The following is an 18,377-nucleotide window of genomic DNA, read 5'->3' as shown; positions in this document are numbered from 1 at the left end:
TCCAGTAAAGCTAGTTGCTCATTTTCACTTCAGTAGACAATGCCCAATAGAAGTCCATCTCATCTCAAGGTTAGAATTGCCTATCCACAATTTCAGCTCCTGGGGGCGGGGGAGTGTGGCAGTCATGGATCAGTGTAGGGAAGTGGCTGTGCCTTCTTGGAGATCAAATAGTGACTTAAGATTAAAGCTCCAATCAGGAGTGAGTTATTCTAGCCAAACTGGAAGGGTTAGAGTGGGTAGCAACGGACCACAGACAAAGAACATGGTATTCGAAATGGATGAGCAGGACACAAAGAAAAGACTGTCAAATCTTGCCAAGACAGGGTAAGATGGTTTTTAAATTTTTCCTGCCTCTGAACATGGCCTGTCAGTTACACTAGGCCTTAGCCAAAGTTGGTTGCTTCAACGTTACAAATGAGACTTTGGGTGACTGCTCAGGTAGCTAATTGTCTCCGTCATATTCTGCTCTTTTTGGAAGCTGCTTGATTGCACTTCCTGTCTACTCAAGTAATATTATCTCCCTTCTCAGGTCTTCGATGGAGTTGAAGACTAGATAGTTGTAGTTACCTTCCTCTTAAGATTTAGCCAAGCTTATTCCCAATGTAAGATTTGGACTTTTTAAAATAGAATGTTTATTAAAACATTTGTCATGTGTTCCTTGCTTATGTTGTTTGATATCTGTTCCTATTGCATATAGTTTTGTATCAGGTTTGGATCACTCTTGTTTAGACAAAAGGAGGAGATGATGGGGAAAATCTTGTTATCCAATTTTTTTTTAAGAAGTGGATCTCAGGTAAGGCATGGCTTTCTGGGACCCGAGGAAAAACCTGTGCACCGCCCAGGTGCTCTCTCTCTGAGCCATTCCCGCGGGACACTGCTGTGCTTAGATTTCTCGTTTCCTGTTTCGTGAGTTTTCCCCTTATAATAAATAAAAATATAATTGTTGTAGCCTTTAGCTACCCTGGTTATTTCAACACAAGATGATCAAAATCTTCAGGGAAAGAAGAACAAGGCTTAATGATGAGCACACTTGCTTTGCATAAATGCAGAGGTTTGTTTGCAGGGGCTGTTTTGAGAATTTTACCAATAAGCTTCCAATCACGCTTCCTACTCTCACTCCAGCCATTGCTAAGAATGAAGCACTAGGGACACCGAGGAAAAGGAAAGTTAGTGGCTGTAGGAAGAATCTCTGGAAGAGAAGAGGGGCCATGAGGAGAAACAGCTGCTTCTTTTAATCTGGGGCAATTTTGAGGAAAAAATAATAGAACAGAAGAATAAAGTGAGGTAAGTAGCCATGAAGGATTTTCATTCCTCTATAATCGTTAGGAGCCAAAAAGACTGTTGGTACTGTCTGATAAACCTCTAAACAGATCTGCGGGTAAATGACAAGCCGGCATCTACTCAGATATTGGACTGTGTGACCTTAGAAGTGTGAGGCTATACAACTTCAGAAGAAACGCTTCTGCGTGATATCTAACACATTACAAGAATAGCAGAGTTGAGGTGGCAGGGGTAGTGGTTTGATTTACGACCCTGAGAAAGAATTCATGACTTTCAATGCAAGTCAGGAAAGTCAGACCCTCACTGTATAGGGAGGTGGAATGAGAGAGCTAGGAGTGGTAAGGCTGGGATGAAGAGCCCTGTGTTAAATTACAGCCTGGAGACAAAGGTCAGGGTCTGAGACTATAACACCAGAGGTCAGGAGGAAGGCAAGGTAGGACAATAGCAACACACAGTCAGGAACATCCCCAGCAAGCTGCATTTCAGCAGGGCTCAACTAGGGCCATTCTGAATTTGTGTGAACCTGAGATATCCCTCTTTAAGGGCAAAATACGGTTCTCAACACATTTCTTCCTGATAGACTATGTTAGAGCAGCGAAAGGGGAAGAGGAAATATTCTCAAGACTTCGAGTTGGTACTTAGAAGAACCACTGAATTCTCACACTAGACTCAGTTTACGGGGTTATACCAAATACACACACATTCTCTCTCTCTCACATACACACACTCATACACTCCCATATTCTCTCTCTCTCTCTCTCTCTCTCTCTCTCTCTCTCTCTCTCTCTCTCTCTCACACACACACACACACACACACACACACACACACACACACACACACTTCCCTTCTCTGAGATACAGCTGGTTTGAGTGGAAGAGCAGACAAGCTGCAAAGCCATTTTAATTGTCTCCTTTAGAAAACTGTATCTAAGTGCAACAGAGTAAGATATTTTAAAAGCCTGGCATGTTATACACTAAATTAATAAGGAAATGGTGTCCAAAAAACCAATTAACAAGAAAACTCTTTTATTGATATAAAAGCAAAACAAATTTTTCATTTATTCTAGTACCTGTTTTATTCTATCTATTGGATATACTCAAGTTCAAAAATCACTTTTTCTGTGGGTGCTGTCTCTGTTGTTAGCCTCTCTATCACAGCAGTCCTGTGAGACCATGCGTCTCGGTGAAATATCCTGCCCCAAATAGGTAAAACACCTTGAGTGGTTTATTGTCCCCAATTAAAGCTAAGTCCATTTTCCTTTTCTCTGCTAAGCATTCCTACATGGCACCAATGGTGCCATTGGGTTGGTGGTAATGACAAGCATTGATGACAAGCCGTAATCTCTGCTTCTCAAATGTTACCAAATAAGGGAAACAAACCAGAATCAGATTTATATTCATCCCGGTGAGGAAATACCTTCTTGTGTAGAGGGGGCAATTTGTTCTGACATGAACTGTAACATCTGCAAGCCACAACCTCTGCCTTCAAACACGAACAAGTGGCTTTTCACATTCGAAGCCTAGAATCACCAGGGAGTAGGTTTTAGAAGCCACATTAAAGTTTCCGGTTTTAATTTAGCCCGTAACTCTCGGATAATATCCATTAGTAATGTCTCAGCCATTATTCACAGAAAAGCACATAACGCTTATACCTAGGCATTGAAAAAGGAAGTTTCAGTCATTATCTAGTCAGTTCAATGGGTACAGATAAAAAGGGAGTAAAAGTAAATGCCAAAGTAACGTTTAAAGCTAAGTTGTCCATATTTTCAAAACAGTTTCAAATTAAACAAATAAGAGTTATATATTCATTTTACCTATAATAAGCAGATATATGTTGTGTTTTATACAACATATATGTTGAAAAAGCAAAAAATTCAAATTGCAATTTATGATTGTGGTCTAGATGGCTCCAAAGCTCTTTTAGATAGACCTTTTTATTCCACCTAGATAGCTGGACCACATTGATATGGTCCTACCTTCATTATCGTTGCTACATTTGAGTCACTAATATAGGAAAGGAAGCTTATCTAATTACTACTTCCCAAGCTGAGGAAGATGCTTCCCTTCCATTAAATAAAGAGAAAGTCATTCCGATTTGACCCCAAAGAAACAAGTACATGCATTTACCTGACTTCTCAGATCCTCTCTGGATCAGACGATGGAACAACTATTTGGTTTCGATCTCATACTTATAATGACAGAAAAGAGAATACAAAAGTCCATTGTAAATTTGTACAAAATGTATGCATATATAAATACATATCTATGGGTGTATATAAATTCTACAGATTATATCCATCTACATCTTCAAGAGTCAGAGTCCCATACAATTGACACATTGGCATTCTCTCCCTTATTTTCTCATTTTTTTTAAAAACAGTAAGAGTCAAGCATGCTACCTTATTAATACTGAATAGCAAGTGCAGGAGTTGAGCTGTAGCTATAGAGGGTTGAAGCAATTAGTTTGACTGGACATCAGTAAATAAAATCCTTAGAGTAAATTTAGCTATTTCCATATTGCCGTTTGTCTCATAAAAATGAAGTCTTGAATGTCATATGGGCCAGCTGAGTTCACTAAGTAGCAATCTAAACAGAGTCTATAGAAATTTGCATTGTTATATGCTTATTGCAATAATTTGGTGTGGGATCTGGTCTACTAGAATTACATGTAATTCTCATTCTAGCTCACAGAAATCTTGTGACCTCACCAGGTTCACAGCATATTAAATTCAGTATGAAATGTAATTAGCAAGCTGCATCATCTTTACACAGGACACTATCAAAATATTAAACCCTAGTCAATTGATGGGGAAAGGCATAAACACTTAAAGATGCACAATAAATAGCACATTACAGATGTGTGCTTATGGTTAGAGGTATCAAGACTTTTTTTAAATACACATAATTAGCTTATTTCTTGCTCCCCCTATTTCTTTTGGAAAAGTATATAGGACATTGCCCCCTAGGGTGTACAGGCTGCTTCTTGGAAGGGGATTATTATTGCATGCCTTGAATGCACTGTGATTCATAAGGCAGGAACACATGAGTCGCTTCAGCACCAAGGAAGTGGAATCAGCATCTAGCACTACTCAAAACAGAATATCTTATTGCTTTAATAAAATGGGAAATTATTTACTGTAAAATAAACAGTGCACCAAATAATGGGAAGAAAGTAAGATCTGTGCACTTAAGTGGAGCTCATTGAAATGAGAACGTTCTTTCTTTCTGGGTTCCTGATTCTATTCGGATTTCACATTCAAGACCCATTCTGTAAGAAGTGTTAAGAGCTATGGTTGGATTAGGGCAAGTTAAAGAGATTAATGGACATTCTCTTTCACAGTGCCTTAGTCTGATGTCCAATGTAGAGCTCACTGTAGCTAATAAAGAGTTCCACTGACGGGCTCCTTGGTCGTCTGAGGGAGTGAATGCACTCTGACCTGTTACTAGGAAGTGACTAAGGCACCGTAGAGAATCTTGTTCATTGTTTAATATATTGTATCCAAAGATTAGACCTGGTCTTCCTAATGGTACAATGTGGCATGCTTAAATAATGGCCTGTGCTTCAGAAAAGGACTTGGATGATATCTGATAGGTGACTAAAATCAACCTTAATAACTTATCTTATAAAGATACAGACTGAGCTTGGGAAAGTTTATAATAACCAAAAACATTAGAGGCCATAGTTTCTCTGGATAATAAGCACATATAACTTGAAACAAGACAGAGAACTGAGGGCAACTAGTGGCTCAGGAGAGGGATATGTGTAGGGTCCCCCTGCCAAACACCCAGCAGCAGAGTCTAGCATAGATGTGTTTATCCTGATGTTTGAAGAGAGGACAAAAGAATTATCTTCTCTCTCACTTTATTTTTTCCTCAATATTCTCTATTTGTTCTGGGAGGCCAATTAAGCCAGACTTAGAAAAGAAGAAAGATCCTCCTCCGTTGCTGTTTATCAGATGCAGGCACAGAGTTGTAACTAGACAAGCTGTAGACATTTTTCTTTATCCTGTAAGCATTCACTGATTTAACTTGGAAATTTGAATGTCCTGTCATCCAAATTGCCCAACATCTCCACCAGTCTTTCCCCCAGACACATACAGTACAAGCAAGCACACACACCACTGCCTCCAGGTGGTAGCTGCATGCAGAGACCCACAGGCACTGTTGAAATATTAACCATGATTTAATAGATGGCATTCCTGCGCACCCATTGTTTGTTTTCTGATGTGGCTGTTTCTGCTATTCACAAAAGAAAAAGGGAAACGTGGGTGTTATCTTTTTTTATAATAGTCTACTACAGAGTAAAATACAAAAGAACACTTCCGGAAACAGAAGCCAGGCCTGCACCACTGACTTCCTTAGTCAGTGGCAACCATTATATCAACAGCTGGAAAGTTAGAACAAGAATATACAGATCGGAGGACATATCACAGAACTATAGTTTTCTTCTGTATTTGGTACCAATATAATAAGTATATAACAAAGGTGCACTTGTTCTAAAAATAAAACAGAAACATATCGGTTGGTTAGATACTGCATTTCCAGAACGGCACATTACCTAATACTTTTTTTTTTTTACATAAAGGTAACTTATGCAATGTTCAATAATAAGCAAAACAATGGTACACGCTAATCCAATTGTAGAAAAAGAAGAAAGAAACCAATCGAAACCAAGACAATCACTTTCCAAAATAGCTCCTTCTTTGGCCTGCACAACCAGAGGAAGTAATCAGGAAGGCGAGACATATTCAGCACCAGACATAGCTGGACAGCTCCCGATGTCTCTGAGGCTAAAACAAAACAAAAACAGAAAGCTGCCGCCAGTCAAGTGTGCAAGTGGGGAGGACGGAGGAGGATGGAAGGGGCAAAAGCGGATACTGTGGGTTTTGCTTTTTTCCGCTCGGCCAGCGAGAGATATTTCTAAAAGTAAACTCAAAAACTGCCCAGGGAAACCAAAAAGTGAAGAGATGACTGACTAGAAAGGGGTTACCTGTCCTAAACGTTTTTCTGGGACATTCTCTGTGGTCTCTGGTGCTTAATGTAGATGTTTCCTCTATAATATACTAACGCCTGAGCCCGGCTAAAAGTGAGGGAAAGGGAGGGGAGAGAAGCTAAAGGAAATGTGAAAGAAGGCCCATGGGGGAGGGGCAGAAAGGCGACTAAACCTTCACTTGACAGCTATATACAACATCACCGGCCCCCTCCCCTCCTGTGTTAACACCTTTTATATATTTGGTAGCTTGTGCGGTTTCTCCTCCTTACTGAGGGGGACACGGGGTGGAAAGGGAAGATGCAGCCATCGTTAACAATGAGAAGTTATGTGATTTGTCATGCGCTTGGACTGTGTTAATAATAGTGTAATAATTACTATAAATATCAATAAAGTATTATCAGCGTTATTTCTTCCTCTGAGACTTTCCTTGCCCAATATTTACAAATACCGCACAGTGCCTCGGCGGAGGAGAAACAGTAAAAGGGTGGGCAGGTAAGGAAAGAGGGCAGAGGAAAAAGGGGTCAGAGGAGAATGGAAAAGGAAGAAAGGAGGACCGAAAGCGAGGATGGCAAAGATGCTGGAAACGAGGAAGGGGTAAGGAGAGGGCTACACAATCAGGACAGTACCACCGTTTGCAAAAGGCCCTCGCCAGCTGTGTCCAAGCAGGAGGAAGCTGCGTGTGCTCCGTGTGGACTGGGGGCTGGCGGTGGAGGCGGAGGAGCACAGGGACCATGGCACAGGAGACCAGGGGTTGAAGAGGAGGAAGAGGTGGCATTGGAGGGAGTGCCAAAGGCGGAGTCCCGGGGCTGTCTCTCCAGCCGGGTTTCTTTTCCATGGATCGGAGCTTGAACACCTGCCCGGGGCAGCCCACCACCACCGTGGCTGCCGCTGCAATGATCCCTCTCGTATTCCTCCTGAGCCCTCTGCATCTTCCGCTTCTTCATCCTACGCTTGTGGATGTGGAAAGTGGAGAGGGACAGCACGATGAGGCAGAAGATGAGAGTGACCAGGACAATCAGCACCAGCGTGGACGAGAAAGACTGGAAGAGCTGCTGTCCCACCTGCGTGATGCAGGTGCCACCACCTGCGCCTGAGCTGCGGACACCTGCGTTGCTGCCTCCACTAGCGTTGTGGGAAGCAAAGGTCCGATTGAGGAGACAAGGCGGCAGTGCCAGCCTCAGCTCTTTCGGCGCCCTGGCACTCATCGGCGCTGGGCTGAGAGGGGACAGACCCACCAGGCTTCCTCTGTTGTACACACGGTTCCCACCAGCCAAGACGAGGACAAGAGCCCACGCCACCCCAACTGCTCCCTGGCGCTGGAGGGACTGAGGGAGCGACTGCCGGCAGGCAAGCTGGCCAGAGCTAGTGGCTCCAGGGAGATTGTCTCCGGTCCTCCTTGATCTTGTCTCCAAGCGCCCAGTTTCCTTTCCCCAGGCACCGTGCTGCAAAGAGAACAGGATTAGTTAGGGTCCCGGCCACCGCCAAGGCAAGTGTGGAGAACGAGAGGGATCTGCCACCACTGCCAAGCGACCCTCAGTTGGATGCTGTCATCTCCACAACCCACCGACCCAATCCTACCGCTCCTAGCGGCGCAGGAGAGCGGCTGCCAGCTGCTCCGCTGGCTCAGATGGGGTCTGGTGTCCGCACAGCACCGCACCGCGGAGGCACTGGTTACTCAGCAGAGAAGGCAGCCGCCCTGCCCCCTGCACAACTTTCTAATTGTCACCAACAGTGGCCGCCAAGACTGGCTTTCTCTATCTACTTCCCAGAAACCCAACTGTCCTCCTCTCTGAGCACCATGGACCTCTTCTCAAGATCTACTCTCGCCAGCATTTGCTCCGAGCAGGCTCCCTGTACGCAAGCTTCCTTTCCCATCCAGACACTTCTACCCTGGACCTTCAGATCCCCAAGGTCCCAGGGGATACATCCCACTGCCTCTGTCCCTGGCCACAGCTGACACGCTGGATCTGGCACACAGGATCATGCTCGACCTTTCTCCAGCCTTCTTTCCTGCTACCTTCCTCCCCCTTCCTCCCCATCAAAAACAGCTGAAGCACCCTTCTCAGTGGAGGCATATCCTCGCAAACGCCCCCCTCCTCCCCATCTCCCTGAGCCTCCCACTTGACAGCGTCTTGTATCCTTTTTCTTTCTCCCAGAGCAGGAACTGGAAGGGGAAGGGTTCCCGCCTGCAAAGTTTGGGGAACCGACCTTGTCTCCAGCCTTCCCCGGGCCCTGACCTAAGGGCCCGGAGGCTGTGGTAGAGGACCAAGTCAGGAGGACCCGCAGCGGGCAGCACAGCTCCCTCGCCTCTCCCAAAAGGCAGGTGCAAACTGTTGCACTGCGGAGCAGCAAGGCAAAGCGCTAGCCTCCGCTGGGGCAGGGGCGGGGGCCGAAGCTCTGACCAGAGGTGCCTGCGCAGGCCGCGGGAGTGGTCTTACCCGCCCACATCCTGCCGCTGGGCTCCTTAGTCATGGAAGCCTTCAGCCGGACCATTGTCTCTTACCTGGAATGGCCAACCGGCTGCAGAGAAGGAGCCCCCGCCTCGGCTGCAGTGACGGCTGCAGAAGGCGCGGAGCGCAGGGGACCAGAGACAGAGCCGCGCCGCTGCTGCTGCTGCTGCCGCCGCCGCTGCCTTCGCCGCTGCTACAGGGAGCTCAGCTCTTAGCCTATTGCCAGAGAGGCCGGTGACGTCAGGCAGCCACCGCCAGGGCTCCAAGCCACCCCTCAGGCCCCCACCCACCCTCATACCCAACACCTTGTCCTGGCATAACAACCTTGCCAACACCATTCCCAGTTCCCTGCTGTTCCCCAGCTTTGGGGCTGGGAGGAGCAAGCCCACCCCACCCTCACCCCCACCTCCACCCTCCCAGCAACCCACCTTCAGCACTAGCACTCCTTAGTCTGGGAAAGAAGCAAGCTTTGCTTCTTCCATTGCTCTGAGCTTCATCTTCCACCGGTCTCCAGGTACATTTTGCCTCAGGAGAACCTTGTCCCCTGGGGGCACACTTTCTTCCTGTTGACTGATCAGAGTTCTTGCTACTCCCAAATCCTTTTTTTTTTTTTTTGCGGCCTCTGATCCTAAGCAATAAACTGCCTGTACTAGAGAGATGACAAGGACATTTGTCAACACAACTGTGGCAGAATCCGAAGTGGGGGACCTAAATGTGCATCGGAGACCCCGTTGTCTCCACCAGTCACCAAAGTATGTCATTCCATCTGCTTTTTGGTATCTTCCTCACAGTCCATCTTCGGGCCCAGGCTCCATTCGGTGTATTGAACACCCCCCTCTCTTTTGAGGATCTCACCTTGTGAACACACAAAGCAAGCATGGGCTTAGGAGGCCGAAAGGGGAAGTTAGAAAGAGGAAGGTAGAAAACGTATGACCTGTAAACATTCTCAGCATTGTGTGTGCTGCTTGACAAGTCTTCCTTCACTGACTCTAATTTTGTCAAAGTGCTTGATGCATTAGCTTTTAAAGTTAAATGCATACATCTTCTAGAAAGACTCTCAGCAGCTTGCCAACGTCTTGTATGTAACCAGCGAACAACTAGTTTGGAATACTTGCAGAAACAGGACTAGTGTATTCTTTTATAGTAGCTATCTTCAAAACAGAGCGCGCTTACTTTTTTTTCATGCACGTAATTGGAAAAGTTGTCTTGGAATGTAAACCAAAGTCTGTACTGTCTCTAAGGACAGTTGGATTACTCATTAAAATTGTTTCTTTCTTCTATCCCATCTTGTGCACCTCCTGTCTTTGAGTCTAGCAAGGTGTGCAATGTTTACTCCCTGAGTTGGACGGTGAAGCCTGTGTTCCTCCTCTCCTCCTGCCATGAATGGGGAAGGAAGACTGATGGGAACACTAGATGCCACGTGCCCACTTGTATCAGTTGTAGTTGTGAAGTGGGGTCTGATATGAAAAGAAAAATAAGATTTCTCCTTCTGACCCTACGTTACCATCTAGCCCCCTCCAAATCCTCACTTTCCTCTTTCTGCTCACACCATCAATGAATGATACATCATATCCTCCCTCCATCCCAAATCTGCTTTCCTTTATTTGAGGACATGTCATCTGGGGCCCTGGGAGCAGCAGTGTTAAAGCATTTGTGTAACATGCAGAAGGCCCTGGGTTCTATCTACAGCACTACAGAGAGGAGGGAAGCACCGGCTCTATCTTCACAGCTCTGTCGATAAGAAGAGTGCCGTAAACTATTTAAGCTAATATTGGTATATGCTTAATAAAGTGCAGCTCCTTCAGACCCCAGATTAACACCCTTCCCTGCCAAAGTCACAGTCCATGATGGTCAGCGACCTGGATGCTTGCATAAGCCTTCCTTCCCGGAGGGAGGGGACCTGGTGGTGCAACCTTGCTTGCTTCACTGTGACAGATTAGGCTTCGCTATGAAGACCTGACAGACAGTGGTCTGTTTGTGCACACTCTCTTCTTGAAAAGTTGAGTTTTATCAGCATGTTGTAGAGCAAACCCATTTTTGAGTACTCCAAAAAGAGACCTGGCTATTTAAAGAGGATCTTATTGGGGGGGGGGGGGAATTGTCTTGTTAAAAAACAAAGATCTTTTCACAGAATTAACCCTTTGTGTTCTGTTTCCTAGATTTAGGGAAGTTATTGGGTTTCTCCTAGAGGGAGACATATCTCAGCAATATCTTATAATAGGATAACGTACTGGTAATGGGACTCTTCTTACATGACCTGATTCCAGATAATGTGATGTGTGATGGGCTTGCCACTGTTCTTACTTTTTTGTTACAGTGAAGACAATCAGTTACACTAAGAGTACTCAAGGAGTCTGTGCCATTTCATGCAACCTGTGGAAAGACAAGGTCTCACCCTAGATAACTTACATCATGTCACAGTTCATGGCGATTTGGAAGACCATGTTATTGAACTGCAAATGATTTGGGTCTCTCTTTGGTTTGTTTTTTTTGGGGGGGTGGGAGGAGGTTTGTTTTTATTTCATTTTTAGAGACAGGGTTTCTCTGTAGCTTTGGAGCCTATCTGAAACTTGCTCCATAGACCAGTCTGGCCTCAAACTCACAGAGATCCTCCTTTCTCTGTCTCCCAAGTGCTGGGATTAAAGGCATCCACCACCACCATGGACTGGCTCCCTGTCTGAGGTGCTAAGGATACAAGTCATTGGCTTGCCTAGCATGCTCAAAGTTTTGGATTTGATCCCAGTACTGATTAAAATTGGGTGTGCTCGTATAAACCTATAACCCTGGACTCAGGTGGTGGAGGCAGGAGGATCAGAAATTGAAGGTCACCCCTAGCCACATAAGGAAAATGAGACCAGCTACGGAAGACCTTGTCTTCAGAATAAGTGATATAAAATCATCGAGTATATACTATATAGAAGGACACTTAAGTTCAGATTTCTTTAATTATTTATTTTTATTTTATGTGTATAAGTGTTTTGTTTGTGTGTATGTCTGTGCACCACTTGCATCCCTGGTGCCTGTGGAGGTCAGAGAGAGGACACTGGATCCCCTGGAACTGGAGTTATACAAATGGTTATGAGCTGCCATGTGGGTGCTGGAAATTGAACACTGGAAGGGCAACCAGTGCTCTGAACCACTGAGATATCTCTCCAGCCTTCTCAGAATGTTTTTAACATCCCTTCTTCCTTCTGTATACAACGTCTTCATTCTCCCTTTCTCCTCTGCCTGTCTGCACATATGCATCTCTATTTCTACTTTATATTACTATTTCTAACTAGTCCTCATTGGATTAAACAAAAACCACTAGAGAAAGCAGATGTGTTTGAAATCAGAAGAGGGGACATAGGAAGTCGTTGTTTGGATTCGCACCTTTATGCAGCAGTTCATAGATCTCCACAGACATCCTTGGACTAGGCAGGCTGGTGTGAAAGCCATGGCAACTGTGCTAGGTCACTTCAGTAGGTCACTATGGATTCTCACTCTATATGTATGACATGAGCCCTTTAGCTGTTAGAGAAGTTACCAGCGAATGTGCAGGTAATTCTGACCTTATGTCTATTCTTATCTCTTCTGCTCCCCGCCCTCTCAACACCTACAGAGGTATGTCTTCATGGTATCGTTTACTGTCAAATCAACTCCTCACCCAGCCAGTAATAAATTAACCAGTTGCTAACTAGACACGGCACAGAATGAAATTCTTGCTTTTGTCTAGTCGTTTATGTCTTTTTCAATTCAATCTTCCTGTCTGCAAGGAGAAAACAGCAATGATAATAATAATATCTTCTTTGTAGGACTATTTTAAGTACCAAACACATAGCAAGCATTTTCTAAAAAAAAATAGTTTCTTATAAAGAAAATCACAAACATTGACATTTCATCTTGGGAAATAAAAATGTTTCATTGTTTTAGACTGCCAAATTCAAAAAAATATTCATTTTGAGAGTTAGCATCCTTGTGTCAAGATGACTAGAAAAGTGAGGGGACGAAGATAATGACAGAGAATGTACGGCCATAGGCCTGGGATATGACCCCTAGAGATGCAAAGTGGGGCAGGTACCGCAGCATCTTTCAATGCCAGTCATCAACAGGGATCACATACTAAACCACAGTGCAGGAAGGATGTTTCAACTCATCATCTCCATACTGTGAACACTTCCCTATGTAAATAGTAGGTTATCACTTGATATCAAGAGTCTTCAAAGTGGATAAATACATACTTGCAAATATACTTAAAACACATCCAGGAGGGTACAATGTGTTTTAAGGAAATTATTTTCCAAGTCCTTTACCCCTCTGTAAACTTTTCTCTTCAAATATATCTATTTGAAAAAAAAAGAAAAAAAAACCAAATATATCTATTTGGGTTTAAACCTTATCTTTTGTTGTCCTCTCTCACTTCTCCTGTTTCACCAAAGGTGATCATGTCTTACCAACCACCAACCCTACTCTTTCTTATGCAATACTCATAGTAGAAAATCATTTGAAGGGACTAAGCAGAGAAACCTGGAGGAGATATAGCTCCCGAAGGAATGAAAAGGGACCAAAAGAAAAAAATTCAACATCAAAAAATATGTAACAAATATTGACGGAATCGTATGTTCTATCATGCAGGGGACAAAGTCATTTTAAGGTTCTGTGTCTTATCTGTCTATATATTGATTTATCTTAAAATTTAAAGGTAGTATGTTTGTCACAGAGATGAAAGTATTATGGTTCATTTAAATTGAAAAATGAGCCCATTTTCTTTCTCGGAAAAAAACAGCCCTAGCTGGACTGTTTCTATTGATAATTTGAAATGGATTTTCTTGACAGATAATACAGAAAACAGAGTCTGCAAAGTGAATGGGTTTCACCTATTGTTCTGAGGGTTTGGTAAAATAGGGACCATATGGGATAAGAAATGGGTAGAAACCCATCTTTTGCAACTACTACATTTATGCATATGGGCTTTACATGGCAACTAAAAATTTCAAATTTAGTTCAGATAACATACAGGCAAACAAGCTTTGAGAAATACTATTTTGAAGTATCTGACTCTTGATTAAACTGGAAGGACTCAGTCATAAACTAAACCTCTCAGGAGTGTCAAAGAGATGTCTAACTGGGGTGGAAATTTGGACCAGAAGATTTCTGTAACTTAGAAATACACAAAGAACATGACTTCAGGTAAAAGTCAAGGAATTCAAAACATATTTCCTTCCTGCTTCACATGAGTATTTGTGTACAGATGTATGTATTGTATTGCAGGACGGTACAGGTGAGTGTATACATTCGAGTGTGTGCATTCATATGTGTGGATATACATGGAGCATGGAAGAAGGAGAAAATGCACAGGCCAGAGGTCAAATCCAGTTATTGTTTCTCAGGAGCTGTCCAGGTTCCTCACTGAGACCAGGACCTTACCAATCAGGCTAGACTGACATACCACTGGGCCCCAGGATGCACTAGGTCTCTGCCTGACCACAGTGCTTGCATTTAGAGTGCAAACTACCACACCCAAAGTTGTGTGCAGGTGCTGGAAACCTGAACTCAGGTCCTCAAGCTGATGTGGTAAGCATGTTACTGAATAAGCAACCTTTCCAGTCTCCTATTTCATCCCCTTTATACCTCAATATTTATTTCTCTAATGAAATCTCAAAGCCCACTTAATCTGGATATAGGAGTACCAAGATTTTCTTCATGTTACATAATCTTCAGAAGTTGTTGAATTCAATAAAGACCTACTATGTGGCTCCTATGTGCCGCAATGTATGCTACGAGAGACCACAGGGAAGTCTCTAAAATCAGGCATTTGCATCCTACTCACAGACATGCAATCTGGTTATCTGTCCAAATACAAAGAATTTCCTCATTCTCCAAATTTTCAGTAAATCATCACTTACATCAAATAATAGAAGGACATACAGTAAGCTAACAGAGGGAGGTGGGTAAAGAGAGATGGACCAACATATGTCAAATAATTGAAAAAATCTTTGTGATTTCTTAGATTTTGGGAGTTCTGGATCGTGATCAGAAACCCTGTAGGATGTGTTTCTTTGAAGTTCTGTAGGCTGTGGACCTGCTTTTCATACGACAGAATGACTGGAAATATTTTTACCATGCATAAAAAGATATGCCTAGACCAAGCGTTATTGACATTTAGAGCCAGCTAAAAAAAATTGGTTGTAAAAGGCTGTCTTGTATATTATACTGTAGGGTATTATAATAAGTAGACTTCTAAAGATGGTTCCCCAAGGTTAAATCCAATGCTTACTCAGAAAAACAAAAACAAAAACCCATCTAGGTACTGCTGTGAGAGGACTTTTGTAGGTGTAATTAAAGGCCTAAATAACTGTAAGATACAGAAATAAATCAGGTAGGGCAAATCCAATCATAAAAGCTCTTACAAAGAATGGATTTGTCTCTTGCTAGCAACACAAGAGGAAGCCGGCAATTCGAAGCATGTCAGTGTTGACTTAGAAGATGTGGAGAGCCAGGAACAAGCTCAGAGATTGGCTTAAGTGAGGGCGAAGCCTGTGGCTGGCAGCCATCAAGAAGCGGGGACTTGTCACAACTTAAAGGAACTGAATTCTGCCAACAACCTGGAAATTATAGGAAGAGATTCTTCCTCAGAGGCTCCACGTAAGAGCCCAGTCCATCTGATACCTGGATCAGCTAAGACCCTAAGCAGAGAACATGATGTAGATGCTCTTCCACCCTTCAGTAGCCCTCTGATTGAGAGAACCAAGGAGTAGTAAGTAAGCGTTCATTTTGCTATTAAGTTAGATTATTACTTATGCAGCAGGAAGTTGATGCAGACATTTACCCCACTGATCTACCCACTAGATCCCCCTCCCTGGTGTGACAACCTAAACTATGTCTAGCCATTGCCAAATGTTAATGGAAAGGACCACATATCACGCCTGCTTTAGAACCACTAGTCTAGACATACATCTTGCCCTTATAGAGTTAGAAACAGTAGTTTAATATGAGAAATTGACATCTTGAGCTTTACCCATATCTCATTATGATTTCACTTACTATTTTATACAAGTTAACTTTAACTAAGACTGTAATGTGGAAATAGAAAGAGACATCCAGTCATAAATCCATCTAGAACAAAAGGGGAAAAAATGAACCCAGGAATCAATCAATAAGGTTTGGAAAAAACAGATAATTCTAACACAAATTATCTCCTACTATTAGAAATGAAAGCTCATACAAAGAAAGGAGAGGTGAGCTTCCTGAGTTTGACTCTAGCTTTGGACATTGTACAGCTTCCCCACCCTCCTTTAATATGGTGTTGGTGGCTGAAGTCAGGGTCATGTGTGTGTTAGGTGAGCCCTTTCACACCAGCCTATATATTTGACCCTGGATTTTATTTTCTGTAATATAAAAGTGCATAGCAAAAGAGAAACACTTGGTTTAGGTCACAGATATTGTAGCTGCTATCCAATGAACTCCTGACAGAGCACAGTGACGTTAAGTGGCTTCCTTCACATTGTATGCAGTCATCACAGTTCTTTCTGCTGGGTCCTTCTGTGTAAATGTCCCTGATTCCGCTCTGAGAACCGAAGAATAAAGTCCAATGGCCCCCTTTCTTTTCAGCATCACCAGATAAAGCTTGGTATCACTGTACCTCTGTCCAGTTATGTAGAAGATTTTCTCAGTCATTGGATGAAAAGCTGACATGCATGATGACTCTCGGAGTAACTTATTTCAAAGATATGTCTGCATTTTTAAACTACAAATATAATACCTGACAATTTACGAAGTACTTTTGAATCAGGATTGTTTTTGACAGAAATCTTGGAGCGTGGAAAGAAATAATCTTAGGTTCTAGCGCGCGCGCGCGCGCGCGTGTGTGTGTGTGTGTGTGTGTGTGTGTGTGTGTGTGTGTGTACTCTGTTATAGCCAACCTCCATGGGGAATCTTTCTCCAGCCAACTGGTTTCTTTCTTGCGATAGTTTCCTCTTCCCTTGCTAGCCTCTTCCACTACATTGTAACAATGAATAGTCAACTATCTCCACAGACCCATATGTTTACCACAATCTGCAAATTCAAAGGTCACATTTGACTCAAATGTTTCCATTTCAGATCTCAGGGCCACACTCTTTGTCTATCAAAAAAAATTTACCTATAACTTAAAAAACTTTTCAGGATTGAGATTTAGTCTGCAACTTGTCTTCACTCACGTTCCATCTCATACGTGTCTTTCAACTGATTTTGCCTTTCTCTCCAGGAAAAACGTTCTCCATGGCAGCCACGAGAACTCTTCTGGGACGCAGATAGAGCCTTTGTGAGCAGTTAGCTGGAAACACACCTAAGCCTAATGATGGTATTTATCAATGAACAGTCCCACAGACTTCATAATTACCATTGTTACTACGCTTAAGAACTGCCAATAATATTGCAAAATCCTCTCCCATTCCATCACAGATGGAACCATTCCTAGTTGAGGTGTCCAGTGTGACAGGGGAGGACCATCACCTCTCGTCACCATTGCAATACTTCTTTTATCATCTGTTGGACAAGAATCCGAAAAAAAAATATTCCTAGGCTCTCTTTCACTGCCTCTTAGTTGTGGTTTCAGTAGATGATGGGGCAAGAATTTGAATGGAAATAGTGTATTTAAAAGTTGTACTGAATACCTCTCCTAGAGCAAGAAAGCGGAATAAGGAAGAATGAAAAGCCATGAAAAGAAATATTATTAAGCCAAGTACCAATGAAATCTTGTAAACTGCGCAAATGCACACCTCAGGATCACCCTAGCTCAGAATCAAGGGAGTTGTGCCATTTACAAATGTGGGAAGCACCTAACTCTTCTTCATTTTAAGTTGATGCTGGTTGCTCCAATTCCCTGGTATTTCTAGCTGCTTCCCCACAGCATGAGGGTCTCCTCCAATCCTAAAATCCCTTAGGAGCAGAATTACTCGTAATTATAAAGCAGTGGAATAGCAATGAAATGAAAGGGTCTCAGGATGAAACAATTATATCTCCCATAAGCACATCCATGTGGCCCACATACACTACAAGAAAGATACTTGTCCCTTTGCCTTGAATGACCTTGGAGAATGCAGACTAATGTGATTCTACCAGCCTTCCCTGAGGTTGCCACCAAAGCAGTCTGTCATTTTTCCTCTAGATTCCCTGCATGAAAATTAGACAGAGCCCAGTTCCCTATCAAGAGCTGCAGCAGTAACTATACCAAGCTCTCCAAATCCACTGCCATTAGACCTCAAGCAAAGCAGAGGGTTTGAGATAAAAACACAACCAAACCCTAAGACATCTTTCTCCAGTCTTTGTACCTCTTGCCATTATGGTCTCCTTTTATGGCTCTGGTTTAGTTGAGACACCAAGATCATGAAGGTAACCATGGAATATTTTTGTTCAAAAAGAAGCATGCGGATTAGTTTGACATGTTCCTTGACATCTGGTGTCTGCTCAATTCCATACTTCTGTAGGAAAGAACTCTAGTTAACATCCTCTTATAGTAGCAACAAAAGCCACCTTGCTCAACACTGGGAACAGCATCTTCAAAGCTAAGAGAATGTGTGAAAACTTTTACAAAGGGCAGTAATGAGGGAGGTGATCTCTGGAAGCGTAGGTATATACAGGACACTAAACACTCTGTAGGTGTTCCCCTTCAGCCTTTGCAACAGCGCTACAAT

At 43.2% G+C, this 18,377-nt stretch overlaps 1 protein-coding gene across 4 annotated transcripts; it reads right to left on the bottom strand.

The window, feature by feature from the left end:
- Window positions 1-2,290: 2,290 nt before the first annotated feature.
- C3H11orf87 (chromosome 3 C11orf87 homolog) lies at window positions 2,291-9,399 on the bottom strand. 4 transcript variants are annotated; one of them, XM_075965908.1, is made up of 3 exons: window positions 9,153-9,399; window positions 8,778-8,940; window positions 2,291-7,716 (listed from the first exon to the last, which is right to left on the bottom strand). In XM_075965908.1, exon 3 carries the CDS (start codon window positions 7,477-7,479, stop codon window positions 6,889-6,891), a length of 591 nt encoding a protein of 196 aa, XP_075822023.1. In that variant the 5' UTR covers window positions 7,480-7,716; window positions 8,778-8,940; window positions 9,153-9,399; the 3' UTR covers window positions 2,291-6,888. The 4 variants fall into 4 exon arrangements, with proteins under 4 accessions (XP_075822023.1, XP_075822022.1, XP_075822025.1 ...); XM_075965907.1 differs by lacking the exon at window positions 9,153-9,399 and having other exon boundaries at window positions 8,778-9,091; XM_075965910.1 differs by lacking the exons at window positions 8,778-8,940; window positions 9,153-9,399 and adding an exon at window positions 8,483-8,775.
- Between the last annotated feature and the right edge of the window lie 8,978 nt (window positions 9,400-18,377).

This window comes from Microtus pennsylvanicus, chromosome 3 (assembly GCF_037038515.1).
Source record: "Microtus pennsylvanicus isolate mMicPen1 chromosome 3, mMicPen1.hap1, whole genome shotgun sequence".
Lineage (NCBI taxonomy): Eukaryota > Metazoa > Chordata > Mammalia > Rodentia > Cricetidae > Microtus > Microtus pennsylvanicus.
Note: the sequence above shows the minus strand (reverse complement) of the source record. Positions and strands in the feature narration are given on the sequence as shown.

Coding starts and splice junctions, on each gene's coding strand:
- C3H11orf87 (XM_075965907.1), bottom strand. CDS start 9,062: ATGGTGTTGGCAAGGTTGTTATGCCAGGACAAGGTGTTGGGTATGAGG. Junction 7,717..8,777: donor CAGCCGGTTGGCCATTCCAG/GTAAGAGACAAT, acceptor TTCTCTTTGCAG/CACGGTGCCTGGGGAAAGGA.